The following is an 11,604-nucleotide window of genomic DNA, read 5'->3' as shown; positions in this document are numbered from 1 at the left end:
TCCATGGCAACCGCTCCCCCACTTCGCCTGCTCGTGTCTCCGCAGTTGCTGGACCCTGGGACTGGTAAGCTGGGCACCCCGCCCCTCTGCAGCCTCCTCTGCCGCCTCCAGGAGGGCAGCAAACACCCCGTCCACAGACTGTGACCCCGACCTGCTTACTGGCCTAAAGTTTCTTTAAAAAAGAAGTTCTGACCAATGGACCAGTGGGCCAGTGGGAGGAGGACAGCCCAGGCCCGCACCGCCGTCTGGAACCCTGGACGTGGGGCTGGGGGGTCTGGTTGGGAGGAAACAGGCTCCTCCCCAGGGAAGGCTGCCCGCCTCCAGGCCTTTTAGATGCCGACAGGCCTGCACAGCCCAAGGGCAGGCCCTGACATCACCTGGTCATCTGCTGAACCAGCCTGTGAGTGAACAGACTGTGAGCAGAACCGTTTTAAATAACTTTAAATTAGATTTCACATAATACAGTACTGAGAACCTTTTAATATTACTCTGAAGATCAACAGGCTGAACACGCCCCCTGGAGTCAGTTTCATAACAGAGACTGTTTCCTGGAAGCAACAGGGAGGGGCTCAAACCGCAGCAAGCAGGAGTGCTGACCTGGACGAGTCGGTCGAGAGAGGCCTCGCGGAGGAGCTGGCGGGCAGAGGTCAGTCTTGGCTCACCTGGAGGCTCTGAGCGAAGACGTCAAGGAGGCAGCGAGTCTGCCCTCCCGTCAGCCCAGCCGGGCAGTGGGCCCTGCGCCGTCCCGCCTCCTGTCCCCAGGCAGCGCGGGCTCCCTGAGCCGCACGTGCCGTCTCACCGCCACGGGGCGGGACAGGACGGGGCGGCGGGGCCTAGCCTCAGCAGCCCTTCTGCGTGATGTCCAGTCCCGATGCCTTGGTGATCTCCAAGGTGGTGAACACCTGCCCAGGGAGGAGAGACAGCGATTCACACGCAGCTGTGCAGACGCCAGTTTTAGGAGGACGCGTCCCTAATGCGACGCTGATGCCGCCCTCGAGAGCACACGGCTGAGGACAGCGGGCCCCTCCGCATCCCCGGACCCCAGCGGGCGCACCTCTCCACACGTGGGGTGGATCCCGATGGTGTCATCCAGCAGCTGCTTCGTGAGCCCGCACTTCATGGCGGCGGCAAACCCCTGAGTGATCTCCCCGGCGTTCGGTCCAAGGACGTGAAATCCTATCACCCGATCCTTCCGAAAGGAAGCCAGTAGGTTAACACCCCGAGTAGGAGCCTCATCACCCCAAGTTCACGGCTGAAACTTACAGCGTCTCCCCCAGAAAAGCGGCTCTAATGCCGCCCTGAGCCCAGAGCACCACCAGGAACCCGCGCCCTTGAGACTCTGTGGGGAGAGCCCTGGGCACACGCCCTGAGGTACCGTGAGCCCCGACCCATCAGGACGAGTGTGCACCCGCTGCCCAGAGGGGTTCCCAGCGTGGTGGACACTTCCAGTTACCCCGAGAGAGCACTGAATGACAGTCCGACGAGTCGGGGCTAACGGCCACGCTGGGGCGCGTGCCCTCCGAGCAGGGCCCCACTTCCGGCCCAGGGCACAGACACGGAGGAGTGGGGGCCCTCCCCCCTTGCCCCCACACCACACACCGAGGCAGTCGATTCATCCCGGGCACCCCGGGCCCCAGCACTCAGCCTCCCCATCCACAGCTCTCAGCTCTCTCCCCACATCTAGAGCTTCAGGGTCAACAGTGCACCAGGGGAAGGCCTGTGCCTCCACACTCCCGGCCCCCACAGCGGGCCTGTGGAAGAACACCCCACAGTAACTGGACTCCCTGGGGGCCGTGGGCGATGCCCGGAATTGCTGGGCCCCACGGGAGGGACCCTCGGAGGGTTGCACGAGGTCACATCATTGGCAACGTCATGTCTGACCTCCCCAGAAAGAATCTCAGACTCTAAGAAGGGAGGCGCCCCATCCTGGCACAGCCTGGCACACTCTTCACCAGTCTCGAGGGGCCGTGCTGTCCCCACGGAGGGGTGAGGCGCTCTCAGCCTTCCCTCGTGCTCCACAGGGGGCCCTGCACCCGCCGCTGTGAGCGCCTCCATTAGAATCTGAGTGATTCTAACCAGGCTTTCACGGCGTGGAGACATCTCCTGACTGCCTGTGACGCGGCCCATCCACAGGCAGACCTCGCTGTGTCACACACAACTGTGTTCCTTGCAGACTGAAGGTCTGTGTCAACCCTGTGTTGAGCATGTCTCCTGGCAACGTCTTTCCAGCAGCAATCGGTCACCTGGTGGTTCTGTGCCACACTCTGGTAACTCTCACACTATTTCAAACTTCTTCCTTATTATTGTACCCGTGATCAGGGATTGCGATGTTACTCCTGTAACTGTTCTGGGTACCGCGAACCAGGTCCATGTGATACGGGGACCTTTGCTCAAGGCTCCACCAACTAGCTCCAGCCCCCAGCCTGTCTCCCCCTCCTCGGCCTCCCTCTGCCCTGGGACAGGAACACACTTAAATTAGGCCAATAATCTGCCAATGATGGTCTCTGAACGTTCAAATGGAAGGAAGAGTCGCATGCCTCTCCTTGACATCAGAAGCTGGAAATGGGGAGGGCAGGTGGAGAGCCAGGACAGGCCGAGAGCTGGGCCTCCTGAGCTGGACAGTCAGCCAGGCTGAGAACACGGAGGGACAGCTCTCCAAGGAAACAGAGAGTGCTGTTCCAGTGAGCGGAGGAGCGGGGGGAGAGCATCGGCCTGCCTGCTGGCGTGGGTGGAGGCAGCTCTGGCGTCCGGGTAGAAGACCACACCAGCCGCCATGCCCTCCGATCAAAGCCTCCAGAGCAGGGCTGTGATCCCCTCCGGTTCCATGAAGGAGCAGAGAGGGGAAGCTGCAGGGTGGTGGGAACTGGTGGAGCGGGCTCGCAGAGACTCAGGAAGGAACCGTTTCACAGAGACGGCACTGCGGAGCCGGGGCGGCAGCAAGCGCCGACGCAGAGGCTGCAGCCCTTTACCCAGAAGACCTGACCTCCCCAGAAGCTCCGACACCTAGTGGTTTTCAATGTGGATGGAAAGATGCATCTGGGGCGTTCGTGGGCTTCCCGGGTGGCGCTACTGGTAAAGAACCTGCCTGCCAATGCTGGAGACGTGCGAGACCTGGGTTCCGTCCCTGGGTGGGGAAGAGGCCCTGGAGGCAGGCACGGCAACCCCCTCCAGTAGTCTGGCCTGGAGAGTCCCAGGGACAGAGGAGCCTGGCGGGCTGCAGTCTATGGGGTCACAAAGAGTCGGACAGGACTGAAGCGGCTGAGGGCGCATGCAGTCCTTTCACAGTGAGAGAGGAGAAGTCAGAGTCTGGCTTCACAGCCTCAGAGGACAGGCCGCTTTCGTGCTGGGCACTGACACACGGGAACCCAGCGCTGACCTACCATTCCCCAAACCCCAGGGCCTGTAAGAATTAGGCTGAATCGACTCTGGTTTACGCTCAACAAAGCCTGGATGGCATCTGCTTATAACATGGTTTACGGAATATTTTAAGCCTACTTAAAATAAGCCTACTTTTGAAACCGACTGCTCAGAAGAAAAGATTCCTTTCCAAATATGACTGCCCTTTCCAAATGACATGCCCCTGACCCCCCCAGAGCTCCGATGGAGATGCACAATGTGGTGCATGTTGCTTTCACATCAGCTAACACAACAGCCCTCTGTTGTCCAGCAGTCAAGAAGCAATCTGGACTTCCAAGTCTTATTATTGGACAAATCCATTCTGCTAGGCTGCAGCTGCCACAGACAGTGAGTCCTCTGGCGGATCCAGGCAGAGTGGACCGAAGGCCTCTGGAGAGGAGTCCCATCCCAGATGCCGTAAGAGCATCGCAGCTCATGGGACGAGCTCAGAACAGAAACCCGAGAGGTGTTTGGCAGAACCTGACTCTAGCCCCTGAGGATGACAGCGAGGGGCCCAGGACTTCCTGGAGGAAGGAAGGGAGACGCGGCGGAAACAGCAGGAGGACGGGGGTCAGAAGTGGGTCCTGAAGACGGGGCTGCGCTGCCACCTGAGGATGAACCGAACGCAGGAGGAGCTGCTCCCGATGGACGAGCACAGACAGCGGTTCCTGAGGTGGAGCCACTCCTGCAAGAGGCCGTGAGCACAGCCGTGATGACAACCAGGACTCGGGACACAGCTCACACTTGGCAGATGAAGGACGGCAGATCGGCAGTGTCACTGTGGGGGAGACTATCAAACACCACTGCCTGCTCCAGGGAAACCACGCATCAAAGACGGGTCCTTCCGAGCGGCCAGCGTCCCGGTCATCTTGTTTTGAGAAACAGCTGCGGCCACCCCAGCCTTCAGCCACCTCCACCCTGATCAGTCAGCAGCCCCAGCACTGAGGCCAGAGCCTCCACCAGCTAGAGGGTTACAATCTGCTGAGGGCGCAGCTGATGGTTAGAACGTTTAAGCATAAAGTATTTTTAAATTAAGGTTGTACGTTGAATTTTTTAGACAGAATGTGACTGATAAAGACTGTAGTCTGGTGTAAATGTGACCTCACACACACAGGGAAACCAAGCAATACTGGGGCTCGCACGACCGTGACATTCGACTTATTGCCAGGTCTGGAACTAAACCCGCAATGTCTTCAAGGTACGCCTGTGTCTCCAGACGCAGACGGATGCGCCTACGCTGTGTCGTTGATGGCACAGATCATGGCAGAGCCTGAGGCTCCACACCGCCAGTCAGAGCGCCGAGAGACACGATCCCAGGGAGAAAGGGAGACACATGTCCAGCCCCTGCAAGCCCAGCACCTGGGCGGCAGTCTGAAGGATTTCTGCCTAGCCCGAGAGCTATATTTAAGGAGATTATGAAAACCCAGATACGAGACTAAAAGCAACATTTTAAAATCAAAGCATGCCCGCTTCCGACCACATGACCTACGTTGTCCAGTTTATTGCAGATTATCTTCGCGTAACAAGTGTTGTTGTCTCTGCCGGCCACTGTCCACTCGAGAGGCCAGAACAGAGTGTGGTAGACCTGCAAGAGACAGGCAGAGGTCAGCGTCCGTGGAGGTGCCCCCGCAGGGCTCCGTGATCACGTGGAGACGCCCCCGAAGGGCTCCATGATCACGTGGAGATGCCCCCACAGGGCTCCCTGATCACACAGAGATGGCAGTTTGTCCACCAGTACTCAGATACTTAAACACGCATGACCCCAGCTTCCGAGTCTGACGGAAATAAACTCTTCTGCACATTTTATTCGGAGAAGGCAAGGGCACCCCACTCCAGTACTTTTGCCTAGAAAATCCCATGGGCGGAGGAGCCTGCTGGGCTGCAGTGCATGGGGTCACTAGAGTCGGACACGACTGAGCAACTTCACTTTCACTTTTCACTTTCATGCATTGGAGAAGGAAATGGCAACCCACTCCGGTGTTCTTGCCTGGAGAATCCCAGGGACGGGGGAGCCTGGTGGGCTGCCGTCTATGGGGTCGCACAGAGTCGGACACGACTGAAGTGACTTAGCAGTAGCAGCAGCAGCACATTTTATTACAAACTTTTTAATCTCTCTGGCTACAAGGAACATGAGATAAATGCTTCTTCACCCCAAGGTATTATTCCTAAAATATACCCCGAATGTTAAGAAAACAGATGGCGCCAACTCTTGAGATTATAAACAGGATTTCTGAAACAAAAGCTCCCGGCTTCAACACACCCCGAGTCCCGCACAGGACCCTCCCCTGGACCCCCTCCACCCCCTTCCTCATGCACATGGTTGTCGTTCAGTCGCTCAGTTGTGTCTGACTCTGTGACCCCAGGGACTGCAGCACGCCAGGCTCCCCTGTCTTTCACTATTTCCTGGAGCTTGCTCAAACTCACGTCCGTGGAGTCAGTGATGCCATCCAACCATCTCATCCTCTGTCGTCCCCTTCTCTTGCCCTCAATCTTTCCCAACATCCGGGTCTTTTCCAATGAGTCGGCTCCTCACACCAACGTGTTAGCTGTGCTTTTCCTCCCAGTATGTGGAAGATTCTGCTTAAGTATTTGATCCTCCTGGTTCAAAGTGGGCGTGAAGTGTGGACCCAACTTCACATTTTTCCTAAATGCCGTCCACTTACTCCAACACCCTTAATGAACGTCTTTTGCCATAAATTTAAAACACCGCCTTTATCACATGTTAATTCTAAGCACCTGAGTCAATCTGGGCTTCAGCTTCTGTTCTGCTGGTCTTTCTGTCGCCCGCGTGCCGCTCAGCACAGTTTTAGTGCCTGTGCCCGCAGGATAAACTACCATCCGACACGGCTAGCGCCCTCCTCCGCCCGGTGCCCTCCTTGTCCAGACGCTCCCTTCAGAGTTCCCGAGGGGTCCAGTCGTTAGGACTCCGCTCTTTCTTTTTGTGGGGGTGCAAGTTCAATCCCTGGTTGGGGAACTAAGATCTAACAAGCTCAGTGGCACAGCCTGCCCCCCAAAATAATCTCCCTAATACTGCCTTTTTAAAGAGTTTTAATTGTTAAATCAACTTAGGCACAAGACGTGCAAATTTAAAAGCTCTGCTCTGTGACCGGCCGCCTCTGCTGCCTGGTGCCCTTTTCAATCAGACACAAGTGCCTTTCCTCTTGCTTGTCATCAGCCTGCACGCTTCTAAACAGCACACTTTCGCTGTGGTCACCTGCTCCTGGGTGGGCTCTCCTTCCTGGCCTGCCCTCCTGTTCAGGAGGTTTCACTCTCTCTTCCCTGGCCTCTGCCCTCCCACCCGCCCTCCCAATTACACTGAAATCTGTAAGCTAGATCAGTGCCCGTGTTTCCTCACTAGGAGGAAGCTCTTCAAGGAGAAATGGGCTCCCACGTGCGGGGGGATGAGGCTGGACCCTGACCTCACACATGTACAGAAAGTTCTCAGAATGGATCAGAGGCCCACATGTCAGAGCTGAAAACCGCAACACTCTAGGAGGAAAACACAGGCATCAATCTTCACGACTGTGGGTCAGACAATGATTTGTCAGAAGTGACATCAAAAGTACATGTGACGACAGAAAAAAAAAAAGACACACCAGACTGCACCAAAAGGAAAGGTCTTTGTGCTTCAAAGGGCACCATCAGGAGAGTGAAGACAGAACCCACAGGAGTGGTGAGAACTTCCATAAATTGGCCCACGGCCTCTCACTAAGCTTGTGCTGCGTCTCCCTGATAACACGGATGCCGAGAATCCTTGCACGTGTCTGCTGGCCACCCGTGCACGCTCTTGGGGAAATATCCTTTGCTCTTTTAAAAGCCAGGTTGTTTGGTTTTTATTGTTGTAAGAGTTCTTTCATATTCTACATACAAGTTCTTATCAGAGATCAAAGTCCGGAGGACTTTATGGTGTGAGTTTTGTGAATGAATTCCATTTTCTTATCCCATCTTACTGTGCCTACCCTCACCTTTTCCCCTTAATTTCCTCACTTGAAAAGATACAATATGTGGATTTATGTGAGGTTTCCTCAAGTCTCTTTATAATAGGAATATCAAAAATACCAATAGATCAAATTTTCAGTCCTGCAAAATGCAAAAGTGAAAGTCTAGACTGGGTGTGCTGATGTGCAGGGGGCCTTAGGAGAGACCCAAGGGTGACCCAAGACAGGGGCTCTTCCTACAGACACACCCTTCATCTGGGCTGCAGCCTCCTTCCTCTCACGTGCCTTTGGAACTAAGCGTCAAATCCACGATGGCTACCGTCACTTGTCAGAGACCCGAGTAAAAGTTCACCGCTCACACAGCTGGTTCACTATTCCCACGAGTTAACTATAAACACTGATCAAATTGCGTCCTCTGAAATGCAAACTTCTCACTGAAAGCACCACCTAAACAACAGCCCCTGAAAACGTGGTGGTCCTAACCCTCTGACCCCCTTCATCCCCCACCCCTCCCACGTGGGGAGAAGGGCAGGAGAAAGCCACTCGGACCACCCACCACATCACAGCGAGAACACACTGTGAGGCAGTGTGACCAGACGGGCAAGGGTGGAGGGGAGCAGAGAGCAGCTCTGGGGGCGTCCGAATGGCCCGCAACCCTGCAGCGCCACAGCCCTGGAACCGCCCTCCTGAGCCTGCAGATGGGGAGGGGGGCTACCAGAGCCACTTCCTGAGCCTGGCCCCGCCGTGCCACGTGGGGAAGGTGGACAGAGCCAGCTCGGGCCAGCAAACGTCCCCACGATGTGCGACTGAGACAAACACAGGGTCAGTCAGTTCCTCCAAAGACCAGAACTGGCACTGAACTTGCAGTGGGGAGAGGCCATGTGCATGTGGCTGCCACACGCGCCTCTTTCTGCAGGAACGGAAGCGTGACCTGCAAGTGTGTGTGCACGCACACACATGTACACACGTACGTGCACACGCACATGCACACACATGTACACACGCGCGCACACACATGTACACACGTGCACGTGCACACACACACACACGTGAACCCCAGCAGGAGAGGAGGAGCTGCTGTGGCCCCCAGCCCCTGGCCAGCCCCCCTCCCCACAGCTCCCGGGATACTCCGTGCTCCCCCAGGGGCCTCCCCCTCAGACGATGCCCATGCACTCAAAGCCCTTGTGTGCACAGTCTGCGTCCTTCTTCCCAGCTGTGTGACAATCACGCTCTGCTAGAGACAGGGCTTACACGATTTACTTCCCACCTTTCCCAAAGCAGGAATGTAATTTCCGACAATGCAGCCGTTACAGGAACTTGCAAAACTACAGCATAAGAAGTGGCCCACAGGAGAAACCATGGATTAGAGGCGAGGTCTGAGAATGCACCAACCACACATCTTACATTCAGGTTCTCCGCCTGGTACACCTCGCCAGCCTTCTCCTCTGAGCACCCACAGCAGCCGTACTCCAAGGGCGTGAACACCACGGTAGGGACGCTGACGTAGTCACACTGCAAGACAGACAGCTCGTGTCTCGTTTTGTCCTGTTTTTTACAGTGAAAATCCGCACAATGTACATTTATAAACAGAAGACAAACAAGCACAGCCCAGTGCAGGTGACCACCACCCACCACAGTTCGGGGAACTGAGTCACTGAGCAGACAGGGGAGCCCTGACTCTGGCTGCTTCAGTGAGACCGGGACCCCCCAGCCACGCACGGGACCGCCCCTGTGAGGATGAGCAGGAAGCCCTTCCGCCACATCGGGCAGGGCGACAGGCCGGCCTGCCAAGGGGAGACGGCCACGCACTGAGCCCATCAGATCCCGAGCCGCGTGGCCCTGCCCCCGGTGCTGGAGCAGCAACCCAACCAGGACACGTTCCCCGACCCCTCCTGTAAGAAAAGACGGCCCCACCTGGGTGCCCCCGCGTCACCCAGGACAACACCCTGAATGTAAGATGCTCAAAGCCTTTGCTCAGAACCATCAGCAAGTGGTAGGGAACGCACACGACACAGGGGTGCCTTCCCAGCACGACGGGCACACGGTGCGCACACACTGACGTTCCTCCCGTCGGGACTCTGATTCAGACGCTGTCCCAGAGACAGCAGTGAGAAACGCACCTTCTCTGATCGGCCCCCGAACAGCCTTCGCGCCAGCAGCTTGCCCGCCTGCACGGCGACCGGGGTGAGCTGCGGCTTGCCCTCCAGGACGTCCCCGACAGCGTAGACGTAGGGCACACTGGTCTGCTCCTCGTCATTTACGGGGATCTTGCCCGTCCTATTGTGTTCGGGGAAGAAAAAATATTACAACTGACTCTGCACTGCTGGAAGCAGACTCTCTTCCACCAAGCGTCCCTGGACCCATGGCTCAGACAAACCACTGCCTGCTTTCTGAGCGCTGAGGACAGCGCCAGGCCTCCCCCAGAGTTGAACATGCTGCTGCTGCTAAGTTGCTTCAGTCATGTCCGACTCTGTGTGACCCCATAGACGGCAGCCCACCAGGCTCCCCATCCCTGGGATTCTCCAGGCAAGAACACTGGAGTGGGTTGCCATTTCCTTCTCCAATGCATGAAAGTGAAAAGTGAAAGTGAAGTCGCTCAGTCGTGTCCGACTCTTAGTGACACCATGGACTGCAGCCCAGCAGGCTCCTCCATCCATGGGATTTTCCAGGCAAGAGTACTGGAGTGGGGTGCCATTGCCTTCTCCGAGAGTTGAACATACTGCTTTGGAATTTTCCTCCTTGCCTGATCAAGGACAGACAAATTCATTCTAAACAGAAAGTGGATGCATACATTTCCACAATTATTTTTTACAAGTAACTGCTTAATGCATGAAATATTTAAGGAAAACATTAAGAGTTATCAACTGATTAATGAAATAACTGATAATACAGAGCTGACAGATTACTTACTACAAAATAAATTCAGAGCACCTCAGTAATGAAGTCAGAATTTCCCAGGGGCGATCTGTGGAAACACTGAGCTTTGAGCAGGGCTGGGCGCTAACACCAGGGTGCTTACTTCTCACTGACGTTCACACCAATCTTCTCCAGCCCTAACTTCTTCGTACAGGAGTCACGACCAATTGCTAACAAAACCTGCGTTTAGAGAGACGGCAGAAACACAGATCAACGCCAGGAACGAAAACAAGAACATCACGATGAATCTTTCAGAAGCTGATAGGAGAATAACAGAATGTCATCAACAGCCTGTGCCTATCGATTTGACAGTTTAGATGAAATAGATGCCTGCAAAGACTTTACCAAACTCACACCCCCAGGACTCAGTGACCCTATGGCACAGGCTGCACCACGCCCCCTCCCCTAATGCGTGCCGAGGCACTGACCCCCAGGACCTCGGAATGCGACTGGATTTGGAGAAGGGCCTTTACAGAGTCGATTAAGGTACAACAAGGCCGTTGTTCAGTCGAGAAGTCTTGTCTGACTCTTTGTGACCCCATGACCTTGTAGCCCGCCAGACTCCTCTGTCTATGGAATTCTCCAGGCAAGAATACTGGAATCAATGGGTAGCCACGCCCTTCTCCAGGGGACTGAACCCTTGTCTCCTGCGTTGGCAGGCGGACTTTTCTACCAGGGAAGAGTGTCCTAGTTCAGAACACAACAAAGTACCCGGATGAGGTTCCTCTCTGTTCTGGAGGTCAGACTCCTGAGACCAAGAGTCCGCAGGTCAGTCTCCTCTGAGGCCTCTCTCCTTGGTGCGTAGATGGTCACTTTTTCCCTGTGACCCCGTGTGATCAACCCCTAGATGCTATGGCAGCTCAAGCAGATTAAGGGCTTCATACTCACAGAGACCAAGTCCACGGTGTAGAAACGTCTCCGAGAGTTAACTCTCGGGCCAGGTGGCCTTGTTAGTAAAGTGCACGCGACACAGGGAAAGCGCCGACGACACACGAAGCCCCCAGGACCAGGAGCAGGCGCAACATCCCAAGGCCTGTGTGTGAGGCGTAAACGTCTGACACGAGGTCAGACAAGCGCAGTAAAAAGAAAAGAAAACTCGAGAGGGCACCCCTGGTGGCTCATGGTTAAGGATCCACCTGCCAGTGCGGGGGGCACGGGTTCGATTCCTGGTCTGGGAAAGGCCTGCGTGCCGAGGGACAACTAAACCCCTGGGCCACAGCTACTGAGTCTGGACGCTCCAGAGCCCACGCGCAGCAGCAAGAAAGGCCGCTGCAGTGAGAAGCTCACACAAGGCGAGGAAGAGCAGCCCCCAGTCGCTGCCACTGGAGAAAGCCCGCACGCTGCAACAGAGACC

At 55.9% G+C, this 11,604-nt stretch overlaps 1 protein-coding gene across 1 annotated transcript in view; it reads right to left on the bottom strand.

Moving 5' to 3' along the window:
* Positions 1 to 460: 460 nt before the first annotated feature.
* The window catches only part of TXNRD3 (thioredoxin reductase 3), a 34,952-nt gene continuing 23,808 nt past the window's right edge, over positions 461 to 11,604 (bottom strand). Inside the window, exons 12-17 of the mRNA XM_045163900.1 lie at positions 10,354 to 10,430; positions 9,455 to 9,611; positions 8,739 to 8,846; positions 4,886 to 4,981; positions 1,055 to 1,189; positions 461 to 902 (exon numbers count right to left, since the gene is read on the bottom strand). Coding sequence (XP_045019835.1) covers positions 840 to 902; positions 1,055 to 1,189; positions 4,886 to 4,981; positions 8,739 to 8,846; positions 9,455 to 9,611; positions 10,354 to 10,430 — 636 coding nt within the window. The 3' untranslated portion in view covers positions 461 to 839. The remainder of the gene's footprint in view (positions 903 to 1,054; positions 1,190 to 4,885; positions 4,982 to 8,738; positions 8,847 to 9,454; positions 9,612 to 10,353; positions 10,431 to 11,604) is intronic.

The sequence above is a fragment of the Bubalus bubalis genome, chromosome 21 (genome assembly GCF_019923935.1).
Source record: "Bubalus bubalis isolate 160015118507 breed Murrah chromosome 21, NDDB_SH_1, whole genome shotgun sequence".
Lineage (NCBI taxonomy): Eukaryota > Metazoa > Chordata > Mammalia > Artiodactyla > Bovidae > Bubalus > Bubalus bubalis.
This window is presented reverse-complemented; position numbering and strand designations above follow the sequence as displayed.